The following is a 19,253-nucleotide window of genomic DNA, read 5'->3' as shown; positions in this document are numbered from 1 at the left end:
CACAACTGACCATGGTAACTACCACCCCATAAGCCTGACTAGCCAGGTCTGCAATGGTATGGATCGCATCCTCATGGCACTCATTAACAAAGTCATTGGTAACCTCCAAACACGTGACCCAACCCAGGTCAGCTTGGTTAAGTGCAGTTCATGCCTACTGAATCTGTTTGATGTCTTACATACAGTCACGAAGACGTTAGATGACGGGAGAGGTGGTTCATACATACTACCTGGACCTTGCCAAGGCTTTTGACACCATGCCCCACTCAGGCATTATTGATAAACACACCAGCCTGTACACACACCCATACATCACAGGTTGGGTTGCTAACAGGCTTACACACAGAAACCACATGGTACGACTAACGGTCTCCAGGTCCTACTCTTGACCAGTCATGACTGGTGTCCCACAGAACTCAATCCTGGGAGCCCTACTGTTTGGCATATACTTCTCAGAGGTACAGGCAAACACAGGTGGACTACAGCAGACCATGTTTGGCAATGACTCTGAATTGGGAGCCATGATTGATAGTCCAGCTGACACAGACATCCCTCAAGGGGCCGCACAGAGACTGTCACAGGGTATCAACGTGATGGCCTCCAGCCAAGTGCCACTAACTGCATGGTCATTCCATTGTGGAATATTAAGCACCCACATATTAACACATAAGTGGCAGCCACTTTAATATGGATGAGGTAATGGGGTATCTGGGGACTAAGGTAGATAGTGATCTCCCCTTTGACAATCATATCTCCAAAGAAGTTAGGACATCCTTCTATGTAGGCCATCTGATTACTAAAGGGTTCCCATCTAGACATACTGGGGTTATAGTGCCCCTTTACTCATCACTCATCAGTCCCATCATTGGGTATAATAACCCATTTGGGATGTACCTCAGAAGACATTTCCTACAGTTGGGAAGTCCATGAATGTACCTCACCAAGGGGAATACTGGCCTCCAACATATGGCCTATGCAGCCAAGCTAAATAAACTCCTACTTTGCTCAGTGGCATCTCATTTATCCAGAGATGATCTCTGCTGGCCAACACAGCCGTGTTGAACTCAGGCTTAATGGATATGCTCCACCTATGGGAATCCATGTCACAGTGAGCCACACACTGTAGTGAGCTGAACCTTGCCACAACAATAACTGGAAGATGCTGGAAGGACAGATTCCTGTCACAGACACTCCCCATACTTTGGAACAACATCCCTAACTGCATTATACAGAGCACCTCACTAACACTATGCAAGAGAAACCCTGAAAAGTGGATGGGGAACAGTAGATGCACCCCAGGGATCCTGCCATTGGCTCTGCTCCACAGAGGGACAGTTAATGAATCAATGGGGTGGCAAAAGCTGACACATTTTGGCTGGGCTTATGAATGGCCTCTGGCAGTTGGCCAAGTACCTACCTATGAATCTATACATACAGTATCAGCACATGCTGATAGCTTAATTTACTGTTCAGGTGTTGACTTACCTTGTGCCAGTGGCAGTTGTGTGTACAATAGTTGAGGGCTGCCTATGTTGGATGCACACAGTAGACTGCCTATACATGACAATTTACAGGTAGTCTTGTGTGTGTGCCATCCATTTTTACTGTGTGTGTAGGTGGAGAAAGGTGTCAGTCCCTAGGTGCCTACACTGCCAGCGTGTGTGCTATACGTTCCCTCTTTGCCAAGGCATGGGCATACTGGGCACGCCTCCGTCTGCCTACTGGGGCTGGCTCATGGTGTTCTTGGTCTGAGTACCTCTGTGTCTGTGGGGCCCTTGGCAATGGTGGTGGGCTGTGAGGGCCTTCACCATTCTGTCCCTGCTGCAGCTGTTTCCGCAGGACCATATTGTGTAGCATGGTACATACTCTGAAGATGTGGGCACACGTGCCTGGAGAGTACTGCAAGGCTCCACCAGATATGTCCAAGCAACGGAACCGTGATTTCAGCATCCCAAACACTCTATGATGATTCTGGTTTGTGCGTGTGCCTCATTATAGCATTCCTGCATGGGTGTGTGTGCATTTCTGATGGGAGTCATCATCCACGGGTCCAGTGCATAGCCAGCATCCCCCACCAGGTGGCCATTTGGGATGTCCCCCCTGGCAAATAACTGATACAGCTGTGAGGCATGCCAGATGTGGGAGTCATGATAGCTTCCAGGGCTGCCAGCACACACATCCATAATGCCCTGGGCATTGCCCATGACCTGGCAGTTGATGGAGGTGTATCCTATGTTGTTTATGTAGTGCCTACCCTGCTCACTGGGTGGTGACTTAATGTGTATGTGCGTGCAGTCTATTGCACCTAGTACCTCTGGGTATTCTGCCACATGGTGGAAGAGCTGCATATTGCTGGCCAACTCCTCCTGCATTTGGGGGGATGTATATATGCTCATTGGCATGTGGTAACATGGCATCCAGAAACTGGTGTAGTACCCTGGATGCTGATGCCTGTGAGATCCCCATGATATCCCCAGTTGGTTTTTGTAAGGTACCTGTAGCTGGTATTCTCAGGCTTACACATACCTTCGTATCCACTGGGATGGGTTCCCCTCTGTTTGTTCTGGCTCTGTGGTGTGGCCAGCACAGCTCCACAAGTTGTTGTAGGGATGTCCCTATCCACTCTGTAACACTCTACTATCTCCAGATCATGTAGCCCCTGGTAGGTTATCCTGGGTCTCTGAACACTCTCCTCCTCCTCTGGTGCCTGCGGTGGTCATGTGCATCATGCTCCACACCACCTTCAGTCTCTAACACATGCTGGTGGATCAAAGCTATGGCAGCCGCTAACATGTACATACTAAAAGTTCCCCGTCTGTATACACCACTGGTGCAGAGTGTATGGGAATACACAAATGTGTATGAGGTGCTTTCACACTTTATACTATTGTGCTATGGATGCTGCTGATGTCAGTGGGTGTGTATGAGCTATTCCAGCTGCAGCGTGTCTTAATTATGGGTTTTACAAAGAGTACTGCAAGTGTGGGGCCTTTACTGTGGAGATATGCTTGCCTGCCTTGATTAATCTGTTGCCTTTTAATTCACTTTTAAACCTGGATCCCCTCACATTATCAGGCGTGCATCCACCTGCCGTCTTTCTTGTTTTGTACTTTCCCTACCCAGTCATGGCAAAATGTGTCTTGTAGCTGATATACTGCAAATTGGCTTTGTTCTGGTTTGACACTTTGCTGTTTTTTTTGCAGTACAGCCCCTCCCATTCCCTGTTCTGCAGGTAGCTCCTTGCAGCCTTGTTAGCTGTTGTCAGTGGCCCACTGTAGGTTCCTAGGTGTTAATTAGTCATTTGTACTCCAGTTTCACTGCTGCAGCATTTCCTTATTTCTTTCCTTTATCCTTCCTGTTTCAGCTGCAGTGCGCACCGCGCAAACCCGTTTACCGGGTTTATGTGCATTTTCATCTCTGTTCACATGCATACTCGGTTACCTTGTGTACTCTCAGCTAAGCAAAGCTATGGTCAGTTCAACACACCCCTATCCTGCAGCTTTGCCTAGCTAGGGGCAGACCGGTTTAGCAATGCTCCAATGTGATTACAGCAATGGTAACGCATCCCTCCCTTGATGTCATCTTTATCTCAAAGGCACACCTTGGTGTTATAATGCTACACTGTGGGGTGCATCCTTACACCAGCAGGGAATCTGTGATTCACTATTACTCCTCTCATTTGCATGGCATTGCCTACTAATTCCTAACTACTGTGCATAATGGTGTCACAGCCCCTTAGCAACCCTTGCGCCATAGTATGGTGTAGCATGCCTGTCATTGACTATTATGGGGAAATTGTGATATGTGTTACATTGCAGTTTTATTCTATATTTTTATATTTTCCTTGCGATTCCTATTACGCACTGTTGCCCTGCACTTCCACCTCGCTATAGTGCGACTATATATATTAAATGTTAATATTGTATTTTGTACATGTTTTTTATGCCAATGGCTATATATTTAGCCATTGGCATATATTAACAATATAATGCATGTGTTTGGTCAGCTGTCATGGCTCTGATTTTATGTTTGCAAAATGTAAACTGTTTCCTATGGTTTACATTTCTGCATGCTTACACTATGCCTGCACCACTTCCTGGATCGCTATGTACCTTCATTTGCATGCTACACTGCTGCATATGGGGTAATTAGCATACATGGCCCTTGAGTTATGCGGGCGTAGCATACGCGGGTACTGCAAGTGGGAGCAGCTCGTACCTGGATCGCTCAGCGGCCATATTTGGTGTTAGAACGCCAATGCTACACCTGCACCTGGCGCAAGCTTTATGAATCCCGGGGATTGTCTTTTTGAATACCCACCTGTTGGGCTTAACATCCTTGGATGTATATAAATGACTCTGAGGACAGAAACAGCAATATCCACTTTTAAAGCTAAAAAGGAGGGGGACTACCTTGGACTCTTTTTAGGCAGAGACAAAGCAACTGCACTTTCTGATACTGGCTTTCTTTGGACTATGCAGCTGGATTGCATTTCTCAACAAATATCAATTTGGATTCCATAAACTTATCCCTGCCTTACAGAGCAATCTCAGACCCAAATCTGATGAACTTGCTGGATATCCATAAATCAAACGGGACTAGCGCTACCCACTCCAGAGATCTAAATATGTCCTGTGACTTAAATAGGACATGCAGGAGGGACATATTTGTCTCGCAGGAACTGCTGCATCTTATAGGCTACCAGTTCATGTGAAACAGAGCACCTCTATGACACTGTTTAACAGGAACCTGGACAACTCAATGGGATATCATAAATTCTTACCAGGGATAGTGCCCCCAACCCTCCTGGACATGAAGTCATTATTAAAAGCAATCTTGGATATAGAGTAATATTTCTATGTTATCACATTGGGATGAAATGGCTAGGCTTGAAATGACCTCTGGATCAATAGCCTAGTAATCTCCTATAATCCTACATTGTCTCTTCCGTCCATTCTTCTATGGATGGGGGAGAGTCTCTAGCTACTATCAATCTTTGGAGGTCTTACAAAAGAATATTCTTGAGGACAGACAAATCAAAGGAAGCTCTAGACCCTGACTGTAAATCCAACTTGTAATGAGATATGAAGCTATGGATATTGAGCCAATTTGCTGCAGCACAAATGTCATCAAGTGCTTCTTTGGAGAAGAAGGCAGTGGAGGTAGTCACTGATCTTGCTGAGTGAGTGTCAGAAGGTTTCATTAAGGATAACCCCCTTCTCCTTATCCTATAAAAAACAGCAAGAATGAGTCACTTTAGACACCCCTTCCAGTCTGGCTCTGGGAAATGAAGCAAACAGTTGGTCAGTCTTTCTAACCATCTTAGTGCAAAGCAAATACATTGAAGTTGAGGTGCACATCCAGCAGGTATAGCATGTATTCTCATTTGTTGGTGAATCTTGAGAAGGAAACGGGAAGGTTGATAGATTGGTCAGGTAATGATTCACAGGCCACCTTAGGGAGAAAAGGATGGTTCTTAGAGTTCCTCTTTCTTCATGGAAGACCAAATAAGGAGCTTTACAAGAAAGGGTGAGTAATTCTGAAACTCTCATAGCAGAAGAGACTGGCATCAAAAACAAGGTATTTCAACCAAGATCATTTAGGTCACTAATATCTGCAGGTTCAAAATGGGTTCTCATTAAAGCCTGTAGAAGAATGGTAATATTCCAAGCAGGAACATGATCCCTAAGTTGGGGGTGAAGAAGGAAGGTACCTCTAAGGAAAGCTTTATATAATTTAAGGGGTTGAAAGCTGGATCTGGCAACTAGGTGGACCTTGACAATACAGTAGCTAGCCCCACTGTGGAACACAGGAAGTCCAAGATCACTCGGTGAGGGGCTGAAAAAGGGTCAGATTTCTACTGGAGGCCCAGATATAAATTCTCTTCCATTTAACTCTTATAAAATCTTCTTGGTAGAAGGTCTCTGTGAAGAGGTCAAAATATGAATTACTTCTGAAAGAAAACCTGGACTGTCTAGCCATAATTGGAAATGAAACTAAGTGAATAATCTGAGGGCTTCAAAGTCTAGGTAAGGCATCCCGGACAGGTGAGACAGAAAATCTAGAGCTGGGTCCAGCACCCAAGGTAGATGAATCAGAGGAGATCAGAAGAAGGGAAACCACACCTATCAGAGTCAAAATAGAGCAATGAAGATTAGCATAGCATAGCCTTCCTCCTCAGTGCTTTCTGCAGAAACCTTGGAATGAGGGGAGTGGGGGGCAGCATACAGGAGAACTGGGGGCCAAGTGTGGGTCACACCATCCCTCGAGGACTCTCCCTCCTAAAGAGAATATCTGCAGCATTTGGTGGTGTAGGGGGAGGCAAAATGATCACAGCATGATTGGCCCCAGTGGCCGAAAATCTGATCTGCCACTGTTTGGTTGAGGCACCACTCATGAGGAAAGATGATAGACCTGCTCAACATGTCCTCAAGAAGACTGGACTTCCCCAATATGCTATCAGAAAGTGGTGATAAGACATTGTCCATTGCCAAACCATCATGGCCTCTTGACATAAACAGTAAAATTATGTTTTTCCCTGTTTGCTGATGTGCCAGTCTACTGACATATTGTCCAGCTAAATGGAGATCACACCTATGATAAGGGAGTCCTGGAAAGCCTGCAATGCTAGGAGGACTGCCCTCATCTGTAGGATACTGAAGTAAAGACTGCCCTCTGAAGGGAACCAACTGCCATGGACCATCTTGCTCAAAAAATGCCCCTCACCCTAGCTAGGAAGCATCTGTGTTCGCTGTAGACTAAGGAGAAAGAAGTACAAAAAGTCAAACCTGAGATACTATCAGTGATTTTAGCCACCATAAAAATATGAGTTTTGCAGATGTTTGCGAAAGACACTTGAAAAATTATGGCCTAGCATCTAACTGACCACTGTGCTGACAGGGTCCACTGAAGCACCCTCATGTGATATCTGTCAAGAGGAATGAAGGCAATAGTGGCTGCCATCAAACCGAGAAGACATCAAATTAATCTTGCTGGTGACTTCTGACAGGAAAGACTCCTATAGTTTGTTGCTGGAGTGTGGTAATTTTGCTTTCCGGTACTCTATTTGCAAATTCATGTCCAAGTGAGCTCCAATGAATTCTCCAGTTTGAACAGGTTGAAGTTTGGACTTTGCTGTATTCACAGTTATCCCAAGTTGTGAGCAAAGCTGGAGTAAGGAGGCAAGGAGTCCCTGGCTTGTAGAACAGGATTCCTGGTGGGAGCAGTTATGAGACAGTTATCCAGCTATGAGAACACTAGAAAACTCTGCAGACTGAGATGAGCTGTAGCCACTGCCCTATGCTATGGGAAAACTCGAAAACTCTGCAGGCTGAGATGATCTGTAGACACTGCCCTACACTTAATGAACACCTAAGGGACTGTGGTGAGACCAATGGGCATGGCTGTGTACTGGAAGTGACTAGCTCCCAACTAGAAGACAAGAGAAGAGAAGAAAATATCTGGAGTGTCTGTCCATCTTTATGTGCCAGTACGCATCCTGAAGCTCTGTTGAGCACATCCAATCATTTTTTTTCAGCAATGGTAGAATGGACTGCACTGTGACAATCCAGAATTTGATTTTGTTTCATGTACTTGTTCAAATGACTGAGGTCCCTGTTTTTCTTTGGCACCAAAAAAACTTTGAATAAACTCCAGATTTTTTGCTGGTCAGGTGGGACATCATGGATGACCTGATTGTCTAGCACATTTTTTATTTCTAGTGTTACTGCCTTTCATTGGGAGGGTGGAACATTAGAAAGTTTTCTTGAATGAGAGGGGCAAGAAAGAAAGGGAATGGAATATCCCATGGTTATAATCTTTTGCAACTTAACATCTTGAGTGATAGACATCCAAGTTGTGGGATGCAGGGATAAGTTTCCCCTGACTGCCTCCAGAGTGTGTCAGTTGGACAAACATTCAGGAGCACTGGTAAGATCTATCAGAGAAATGTCACTGAAAGCCTTGGTTTAGTACACCACCTCTGCCTTATGGGAAATATCTACCATTAGAACTGTCCCCTCTGCTTTGGTGGGGGGGGGGTCTATCATCAGAAGGGTCAGGAACAAAACCTTGTAACTTATGGATCCAAAATGTTTTCCCTCCCTTCTGGTTTCTAGAGAAGGTATTTTGGGGAGTGTAGAAAAGTGGATCCCTATGGCAAATAAGGCTTTTTCAACTTGTTTACATCTGGATAGTATCCTTTTAACTTTTGCCCCAAAAAGTGTTGAGCCATCATAGGGGGCATTGATAAAGGATGTTCTAAAGTGCGCCACAAAATTGGAAAGGCACATCCAGGCATGTCTCTTAACAGTTATGCGGACATCTACAACTCTTGAAGTATCTTTTGTTGAATTGGAAATGAGGTGCATAGACAAATTCAAAAGGAATTGAAGGGGGGCCAACTGAAAGTTGGCAGACTTCCTGTCCTTCACAGATATGAACCCTGAGATGGTTTTGGAAAGTTCCTTCATCAAATTCCTCTGGAAGACCATTATGTGTTCCAAATACTTCAGCTCATTAAGTGCAAAGGTCACTGGTGCATAAATTCACTTCCCACATCTGTCCAGTACACGAGACTTCCTGTTAGGATGATGCACAGTGGAGTTTTCCTCTGCAAGCTCCTTTCTGGTGGCCACCACCACAATTGCCATGAAATCAACAGCAGGACCCTTGTTCCAATAAGGTAGAGCCTTATGAAATGCCAAAAACTTATCAGGTTTGCATGAAAATGGTTGAGCCATATTTGGTTCCTTTTATGCCTGCTTACAGATCAGGTCAACCATTTCATCCATGGGAGAGACTGCAAAAGAAGTAGATGGGCCAGCCCCAAAAGCCTCAAAAAATACTGAGTCCTCCTAGGATGGGGCTTTGGAGGACCAATCCCCTTTCTGTCTAAGCAGTTCCAAGGTTTCTATGACTGAGATATCCTCAACATCCTCAAAGGGGGATCTGTAGGATCCCTCCCCCTCATCGAAGTCAGTATCTTTAGTTAAGGACTCCTGGGGGAAGTCAATGTACCTAATTTAGCACAAATGCTTCCATGGAATATCCCTAGTGAGTGTTCCTTATCTGACTCCTTCTCTTTTAGCTTGTCACCAATCTTCTCACCCCCTGGGCTTGACAGACCATTTCCTGGCAAAAGGGAAGACAGCAGAAGCTGCAGTGTGAGGAAAGGAAGCTTGTTCTATGGAGGCAGGGAAGAAGCACTTGATAACTAATTTATTTCTCCTCTCATCACATGCTCTGATGCCAAAAGTGGTACAAATAGGGCACTGATCATCAAGATGAGCAGCCCCTAAACAGTAAATCTACTTGGCATGTGTCCAGGTTTTGAATCTTATGACTGCAGTCTATGCATTTCTTAAATCCTGATGGCTTATCAGCCATGTTGAAAAGAACTTCACATATGTCACCAGAAAAAGATAACCACAGCAACAACCACTAGACAGAAAACTGTCCCAAAGTTCTACCAGTCAGAAGACTGTATCACTAAGAGAGCTAAAGACAGGGAAAAAAGAGCACCAAAAGGTGATGATAGAAAACTAAGCCTAAAGTTTATTTATTTATTTATTTATTTGGGAATAAAGGAAGGCAAGGAAGACAAGAAATGTAAAATGACAAAGATAGAAGAAGGTAAACCTCACAAATATAACAAGTTAAAATTAGTTTAGACCTAACAGATCCCAAGCTGAGCAATGGAGGTTGTGACCATAAGAAGCAAGTGGCAATCAAGATCTGAGGTAACCCTCTAGCTGCAGAGGATTATGGATATGAGGCAGAGCCAGAGCTTTGGATTCAAAGTCAAAGAGTGGCTGAAGTCAGACCCTAGTCAGATCTGATAACCTCATCCCTTGAAGAATGAGCAGAAGAGACGACATCAGATCTTTGTATTTACAATACCTATTGCTGGTTATAGCAACAAAGTTACTGATGCTCCAGGATTGTAGATATGGACATAAATCAAGGTCACCAGTTTTGTCATGTGGTGAACTGAAGGTCACATGTCTTTAAAGGAACTACACTTAAAAATACCTGGTCTTAAATTCTGTGTATTAGCAGAACAAATAATACTTTTCAATAATTTCTAACTGATAAGCAATATGCACAAATTTAATTTGAAAAACAAATTGTACATTCAGTAACTTCCTCTGGCATATAATATACAATGCATCCAGAAGCAGCTAGGAAAAAAATTGGTAAGCCTATAAGGAAGTTATTCTAAACACGTTATCCCAGCTGTTTGTTATCATTGATAACTTCCATGTCAGCCTAAAACTAAAGAAAAGGATAGTTTTGGAAGATATAAGTGGAAATTACAATGGAGTTTTCCATGTTATCCCACAGGGAGGGTATTCACCATTAAAATATTACAAGGCAGGTTTCATGCAAGCCTGAACATTCGTTTGCTATGTGGGAGGTCCTTATATCAATAAAGCAAAGAGAAGATTGGAAGACTGGTATTCCTACAATGGATGATAGAGTCCATTTGTTTAACAGACTGTACAGAGTTCAGCACAGTTGAACTACAAGACCCAAGCTGCCATAGATCTAGTTATGGAAAATGCATGTGGATCAGTTGATTTCAGTCAAATGCTGTTGTAGTTATAGGCATTGCAGAAGCAAATTATTACAGTACAGTTTTTTACTCTTGGCAGAAAAGTGTGCAATAACTATCTTTCCTTGCTAAATTATAGTGTCAGAGTGAGGTGTTGTCGAAAATGTGAGGTGACTGTCTCTGACCTGTTGCATATACCAGAAAGCTCTTGCAGTTTGAAAGAGTATGAGTGAAGATCTATGGTAATTTTAGACTCCCATCCTGAATTATGTATGGATACACTCATGACAATTAAGGCTACAAGTATATGGAACTCTTAACCTTCAAATGAATATATAGACAACTATGTTTACTTAGTTGGTCCCTTGGTGCAGAAGCAAGAGTTCCATCTGTACTGCCAGTGACCTAGATTGGAAAAGGGCTATTGTTGCTACCGGAGTCAGCTGGAAGAAAGACCTGAAATTCTGCTACATATCCCTGCCATAAAAACCTAAGTGGATGGTTTGCACACCTCTTCAGAGGTTGCCTAGTACTGGCATCAGTTCAGCACTTCACACAGATATGGTTACTTAAGATAAGAACAATGACACTACTGTGGTAACATTTTTGGTTATATTCAGTAGTGCAGATAACTCTTGGCCCCATGCATTATACTTTGACTAAAATGAGGAACTATAATCCAGATTAGTGACAGCGATATAAAGCCCTGGCTATTCCACCAATGACTCATGTTTGACTAGCAGTTTGGGTACTGGATGAGATGGCATGGGGAGGTGGGAATGGAGAGGTTAAAAGTCATTTCAAGGGGTATATGGTAATGACCCTAGGTAGAACAAGCATGGGTCATTGTCATATACCATGCTTGAACAACTGACACATGACACCATAATTTGGGACAGCATGCACAAAACAACATATGCAGTTGCAGATGAAAACATCAATGTGAAAGTCATAGCTGCAGTGGGGTTGTTAAATCTTAAAAAGAGAAAAGTCGAATCCCTTACCAAGTATGATAGTACCACTCTAGGCTACTGATTCTGTTTACAAGGGGACTGTATGGGCTATACGGCTCTCATCCTATGGGAAAGTGAATGGGTTAATAGGGACTGTCGGAGGGAGATACAAAAATACTAAACTAAATTGTTTCTGTTCTCCCAGGTTGAAATTGACATGAGTCTTTTGGGATCAGCGCTCTATGCTGTTAACCAGGGCAAGGCACTGATCCCAACAGATTCATTTCAATTTTAGCCTGGAGTACAGAAAACAGTTTAGTATATAACATGAGAAGCAGAATAGAAGTAACAAGTACACAAACACAGACAAAAATACAAAACTATTTACTATATTTATATAACCCTGATGTGAACTGTCATCCAGAAGAAAAGAAGCAAATTGTGCTATATCACGCAGAAGAAAGAATGAGAGAGGATAAAAAGAATGAATCAGTATGGGGGAGGTAAGGTTAGTAGGTTATATGTCCACAGGGAAATCACATGCATTCATTTCTGCTTCATAAAAGTTTTCAGCTGTGAGTGGAATTTGGGAAGAGATTCCCATAGCTTAGGGGCCAGGAACAGAAAATGACTAGTGTATGCAATGTAGACTTATTTTGAGGGTTTGAAGGAGTGAACCTGCATGGTTATGACTTAGACTATATGAAAGCATCTGTCAAATTAGTTTAGGTGCTAACAGGGAGAATGTCTCATCAAAGATAAGCATGAGCAACAGTGAGTTGAATAAAAGGTCAGGGTGTTGTTGCACTGGGAGCTATTTTGCATTTTTTTCTGATTTTATACTGGTGTTTATTTCTAGGTGAAAGAAAGATGAACTGACATGGTTTTTGAGATGATGTGAATGCTGACGGCATTTGATTTGGAGGATGCAGCAACTAGAAGGAGTTCATATTTTAGTTGAGCCAGAAAGATGCCTTGACTAATTCTGTCCTAGTGAATCTGGAAAGAAATGGAGAGATGTTCTGGAAATTGACAGAGCTTGATTTCCTAAAACTCATAACCTTATCAATAAAGTAATGAGTATCACTTTACATGCATTTAGTTGAACTTTTAAGAAAGTATAGGGGATTGTATGGATAGTATTTGCTGTTTCATCTTAGTGAAAATAAACTAATAGAGAAATAAACTCCATGAAGCTGTGATATGGAGTAAGAAGAAGTGATGATGTAGTTTCATCTGAGCTAATGCCATCACCAGTCAGGATTTGTGCCCAAGGAATGGAAGATGGCTACAGTCATTCCCTTTCACAAAGGAGGTCCAACCACCAATCTGAGTAACTACAGGCCCATAAGTCTGACCAGCCTCATATGTAAGGTCATGGAAAGAATCATCACGGACATGATAAATGAGGACATAGGTAACTTGCAAATGCTGTATCCATCACAGTTTGGCTTTATTAAAGGAAGATCATGCCTATTAAATCTAGTGGACTTCTTTGAGAGGGTGACCAAAGCAATGGATGAGGGCAAGGCTGTGGTACCCAGCATACCTTACAATACCTCAGTCAGGCATTAAAGGCAAGCTTACTAAATTAGGTATAAACCCTTTTATCACTCCGTGGCTAGCCACCAGCTCACTGATAGGACCCAGGAGTTCAAAACAGGTGAGATCATCTCCACCGAGAGGCCAGTCACTAGAGAAGTCCCCCAGAGCTTGGTACTGGGCCTGATCTTTTTTGGCATCTATTTCTCTGAAGTATAAGCAAATGCTGAAGGTTTATGGCTGACTAGGTTTGTAGATGATTATAAACTGGGAGTTATCATCGACTCAATGCAGACATTAGTATTCTTCAAGAAAACCTATCTCTGACTAACAGATGCTTCCAAAACCATGGTCTTAACTCAGTGCAAAGAAATGCATAATTGTACCCTTTGGGATATCAACCATTTGAGCTAATTACTGTTTTGATAACATGTCCCTAAGAGTGAACTCAGTGGTTAAGGATCTGGGTATGCACATAGACAGTAACCTTAACTTCAACCACCATGTGGCCATAGTGGTGAGGACATTCTTTTATGTTGAACAACTTATAAGTAAGGACATGGCATCTATTTCCAAAGAGGTCATTATCCCACTGTACACTGCCCTTATCAGACCAGTTGAAAAGTATAATGCTGTCTTCAGCATGTACCTGACCAGGCATATGCAGCAGCTGGAGTGACTTCAGAGGTACCTTACAAAAGTATACGAGGTGTAACAAACCTGCCTTACAGAAAGTGTCTTAAAACTCTTTCCCTCTACTCAGTCTCTTATATATTACTGAGGGGTGATCTGTGCCTGACTTACAACGCATCCACAAATCCCACACTTAAGAATCTCCTGCATAGTCATAAGTCGAACAGTACCATTAATACAAGATGTAATGACCTGAATTTTGTCTGTGACTTAAACATAACAAGCTAGGGATATAGATATGTGTCCCAGAGACTTCCCCCTGTAGAACAGATTCCCCATTTACATGAAGCCAAGTTTGTCTATTACCCAGTTTAAGCACAACCTAGACCACTGGATGGTGAATAGGAAATTTACAACAGGTCTGTCGCCTATGTCCCATATGGACAGATGTTACTTATAAATGCCTGGCTCTCAATGTCCTGTTTGGATACAGGATTTCACTATTCTTTTGGGAAAACTTGGTTAGGCTTAGAAAGACCCCTGGGTTATTAGCCTACTAACAATTTATGAATCTATGAATCTAAGAGAAAATATTGAAAAAAATCTCTTTTCTCTTTTTATCTGAGTCACATAACCTTATATTAAAGTACAGCACCTTTGATAAATCGAGTGTCAGTATAAAAAGGCATTTATAATATCAGCAAGTGAACTTAGAAGAAGGATATTGTAAGGTTTGCACAGGAGCACACAATTAACAGTGCTTATAATTTTGCCATACCTTACTCAGTGCTGGCAATAAAAGCACTAATTAATTTATAGCTAGTCTGTGCATGTTTCTTTGTCTTTATGACTAAAAGTTAAGGGACTCCTTTTACTCCAAAACACAAACAAACATATATATAAACAGCTTATATGAAATTAAAAATATATATACATGCATCTAAAATGCAACAAAAGAAACAAATGTGCTATTTTCTAAGTAAAACCTTTCAGAGTACGTGTTATCCTGAGGGTATGGAAGCTCCATCTCTGTATTATAACAACCCTCTTTGAGTTATCCTCTGTTTTCCCACAATTCCCACCCTATGAGACATTTCTACTAACACAATGCAATTCTGAGCAGCTAAATGTACTTCACTCAGTGCAGTATCTAGCAGTTTGTAAGGTTCCTCACTATTTCTGGGAATAAGACGATTCTAGTATAGCTGCCGTTTGCACACAATATATGACAAAAAAAACAGTCATTTGATCACTGTCTCAAGTCTGTCATATGTATCTTCCAAAGATACTATGGCTCACAAATTTAATCATCTTAGATAGATTCAGGAGGACGTGGGTATGATTAAGGAAACAAAGATTTGTAAATACATAAAAAAGTACTGAAAACACACACGTTTGCAGACCGGGGCAGGAAAGCTCCATGTTCCATTTTTGGTGCACTCTGCATGAAATTCTCCATCCAGTTCGTAGCCCTTTTCACAAGAATAATGTACCCTGCTTCCAATTGTGAGATTTTCATAGTCTGCTCGGCCATTGTTCAACCATCTTGGTGTTTCACACATAAATTCTAAACAGGAATAACAAAATAACATGTTAAAAACAGAATTTATGGTCTTACTATACACTGCAAGGCATATAAACAGGAGTTACTAAAAGCATTTGGGCTAAGCCCAGTCTATATCTGCTTACAATCAGGCATGTTACTTTCACAACAGTGAACATTGTTAACTAACATTCCACATTGCATATTAATATCCATATAGCATGTAGAATTAGCCATTTTACTTTGTTCAGCAACAAGAATTTAAGTTTTATGTTACAGGAGTTGTTATAGTAAGCACTAAATCTTACGTGTATGAGGTGGGCCAATATGAAATTTTCCCACCCTCATAAATCTAGGTGGTTTCTGTAGATATCACAATCCCAGTGACTATCACTGGTTACTGTATTTAACATAGTAAACTCTACCATAGTTTAGCAGCTAATGATAGGGGGATACAATTGTGATCTTCACTTTTTGGAATACATATACAGCACTAGTAGGCCTTCAAGTACATTTGGCTTAAGATATTTAGAAGGTCATCAGCTGCTGCTTGCATTTCAGTCTACTGCAACAGGTACTTTTATGGACTTTGTTTTTTTTTCAAAGCAGGATATGCTACTGGATAAAGCTGAAATGTAATAATGCATTTAAAATATATTTTGATTTGATTACTAAGGTGCCAGCCAAATGACACTGGTATCTAGCATGAAAAAGGACACAGGATTACAAATGGCAGATATGCAAGGACTTCCTCTGTTCAGATACAACTTATCAGAGAGGAGCCCTCCCACTTTGATTATTGCCTCTGATTCCTCATGTTTACCCTTATTATTATATCAGAAAATGCAAATACTTCTATTTCCCTGCGCATAAAATTCCAGCTTACTTTGTTGAATGCATTGTCTGCAACAACAGCAATATTTTCTTACATTCTGCTTCCCTCTGGATCATCGTTGTTTTATTAATGTTGTCAAATGTTTGCTTCCCTTTACAAAACCACATTGATCTGTAACTATCAATTTTGGAAACTTATTTGCCTTTTTTATCCTTATAGACATACACACTTTATAATCATGGTTTAAAATTGAAATGGGCTTATATGAAATTGAATCTGATGGGTCTTTACCATCTTTAAGTATTATAGGCACCACCATTTTTTTCAAGGATGCTGGTATTTCCCCTCCTTTTAAAGTACTGTTAAACAAAAACTTCCAGATCTTTATCACTTTCTTCCCTCCTAGCTTCTAAACTTTTACCAGAATGCCATCTCCTGGAAATTTTCCTGTAGGTTGGTTATACATTACCATTTTTATCTCATCTCATCCTATCCTAATTGTTAATTTTTTATTCCTCATCTGCATCTAACCTTGGCATGTTTAAGTCTTCCATAAATATTTCCATTTATGCTTTGTCTTGATTTTCTCATCTTCTGCTTTATAAAAATTTTCATAAACATTCCAAAGTATCTCTGATATCTGTATAGGATTTCTGGTCACTTTGCTTGTTATAGGCTCCCTAAGTCTGCCAACAGCCCTATCTACTTTCTGTTACCTAAGTCATTGTGCCGAAGGTTTTTGTGCTCTGGAGTTGTTATCAAAAAAGTTGCTTAACAGTAATCTTTTTAAATTCATGCATACTATCCAGGTACTCCCTTATTTTCTGTTTAGCACTCTGCAGATGTACCTCTTATTGCTCTATGAGATTCCCCTTACTCTGCAATACTTTGAACTTTGCCAACCCCCTCCGAGTAATTCTTGTTACTTCTTAACTACATCTCTTTTTCTTTTATTTCTACTCTGTTTATAAACTCTACTTTCATTTTATCCTACTCACTAGCTATAACTTCTGGAGTACTTTGTATCTTCCATAGCTCCCAAATAATTTCTACTACCCATTCCTAAAATTCCTGTCTTTTAATGGATAAGTGGGAAAGTGCCAGTGTCTCATTTTTACTTCATTACCATGCATGTTTATCTAAGTAATTATTAGTGCATGCTATGAAAAAGTTATTGGATGTGTCAAAGTCCTCAATTAAATGCACGTGTTACTGTGAAATATAATTTTTGTCTAGTCTAGCCCATTTATTGTACCTTGGGGAATAATATGTAAATCCTCTCTGTGTTTCTACTACTGACGTTGCATTTTCCATAGGAAATATTTTCTTACATTTCTTCAGAAATCTCCCTGTTTTGTTATATTTTCCCTTCTCCCACAGATAATAAATTCATTATTGAAAATAAAATTCCCATCCCCACTTATAAGTAATATTTTCTTTTGAAAGTTGATAGTTTCTTCCCATTTTTTAAGTGTCATATAGCAGTTTTAGGTGAAATATAAATGCATACCAGCATAATCCTCATTCCTTGCCCTTACTACCACAGATCTGTCATTATTATATTTCCCCCTCTACTGTCACTATTGGAGCTCCAAATAATGTAAGTATTCCTCATTTCCTTTGTCCCTGATATTCTACTGAATATTCATTCTGAAATACTTTATCAGTTCACGTGTTCATGCCTTTCCAAATGTATCTCCTGTAGCATTACTTTTTGCACTCTGCATTTCTTAATAAAATTACAGTTTTTTTCCTTTCTGTCTATACCTGTGAAAACATTCACATTCCAAGATAATATGGAAAGTGTCACCATTATGATAAGAAGTCATTAACTCATTCCTTCCAATGGATTTTGCACCATAACTTCCAGTTGGAAGAGCCTAAGCTTTTTGACAGAATCAAATTATATCTTCACATTTCAAACAGATGTACATACCTCTGGAATCATAGTGGGTTACTGAAGAGGTGTATATGGCAAACTCTTCAGCACTATTTTTATAGTGGTTGTATTCTTTAAGTTTTAGGTCTTAAACTGGATTTTATAAGTCAAAGTAGACACAATCCCCTGGATTTACTAATCTTCCATGCAGGACTAATCTACTCCTGCACGGAAGCAGCAGTTGAAGAGGAGGACGGCAGCACGCCATGCATATTAATGAAGGAGCGCTGCCTGAACTCCAAATGCTACACGGAGTGTGGATGAGTGCAGGGGGCATGTCTGAGAGCAGAGCTCACAGAATAAACATGCCCTTGCAAAGTAGAACAGAAGAATGTGTAAATAAATGAGCGAGACAGCTCACAAGTGTCTGCATATCCCCAACAGTCCCCATGTGTTCAACAGCAACAGTACAGTCAAATTAAATGAAGAATCCCTATTATTGATGTGTTTTAAAACCCCGAATACAGCTAACCATAGGTGCGTGGGTTTGCCCATCGCCTAGCTATGGTTAAAGCAGCTGAAAAGGCTGAAGAGGATAACAAGGAATATATATGCAAATGAAGCAGGACAGCAATAGTGGAGTGGTTAGAGCATCCACCTAATGAACAGGCATTCCCAGTTCAAGTCTCACTGCAGCACAAATCATTTTCCATGGGAAATCTGTATATGTACATAATTTTACATTGTTTTGCCATATAACCTACAGAATAACAGTTAAATGTGAACTGGAGTACTGCATGAAATGCACATGTGAAGTGTTAGTGTCATAATGAATAAGGCACATGTACGCAGGTCTAAGCACAAATAAGCGGTGGTAAGCATGTCCAAGTGTGCTTGACCTTTGTCAACAGTCATACCTGACATGTAAACCTGACCTAAACAAGGATAATACCGACAGTTCAACGTAAACTAAGCATGATTAATGGGGGACATGGCTATATTATGTCTGTACCCTCTATGAATGTGAACACCACAGTATTAATTGGGATACGTAGCTGGGGTCAATGTAGAGCTCTACACCGTGGGCCACCACTGACAATGGACAAGCATACAGTCTGACTGTCCTGGTTGACAGATGTGAACAAAATGCACGACGTTGCTTGTGTGTATGCGGGAGCAAGTGGGTGTAAGCCTGTTTGACCACCGGTATGCGAGTACCACACTGGTGAAGCAATGTAGAGGCTGAGTGCAAGACGCCGCAACCAGAGGTTAGTAATGCTGTGCTTAGCGCAAACAAGCACATACCCGCCTAC

The 19,253-nt window shown here is 41.3% G+C and overlaps 1 protein-coding gene across 3 annotated transcripts in view; it reads right to left on the bottom strand.

Moving 5' to 3' along the window:
• SVEP1 (sushi, von Willebrand factor type A, EGF and pentraxin domain containing 1) overlaps positions 1-19,253 on the bottom strand; it is a 2,252,988-nt gene that overhangs the window by 407,262 nt on the left and 1,826,473 nt on the right. For all 3 annotated transcript variants that reach the window (XM_044061036.1, XM_044061037.1, XM_044061038.1), the window contains exon 42: positions 15,077-15,250. In XM_044061036.1, coding sequence (XP_043916971.1) covers positions 15,077-15,250 — 174 coding nt within the window. The remainder of the gene's footprint in view (positions 1-15,076; positions 15,251-19,253) is intronic.

Source organism: Protopterus annectens, chromosome 2.part0 (assembly GCF_019279795.1).
Source record: "Protopterus annectens isolate FY-2018-M chromosome 2.part0, PAN1.0, whole genome shotgun sequence".
In the NCBI taxonomy this organism is placed as follows: domain Eukaryota; kingdom Metazoa; phylum Chordata; order Ceratodontiformes; family Protopteridae; genus Protopterus; species Protopterus annectens.
The sequence above is the reverse complement of the archived record's forward strand: the minus strand, read 5'-3'. Positions and strand labels throughout refer to the sequence as shown.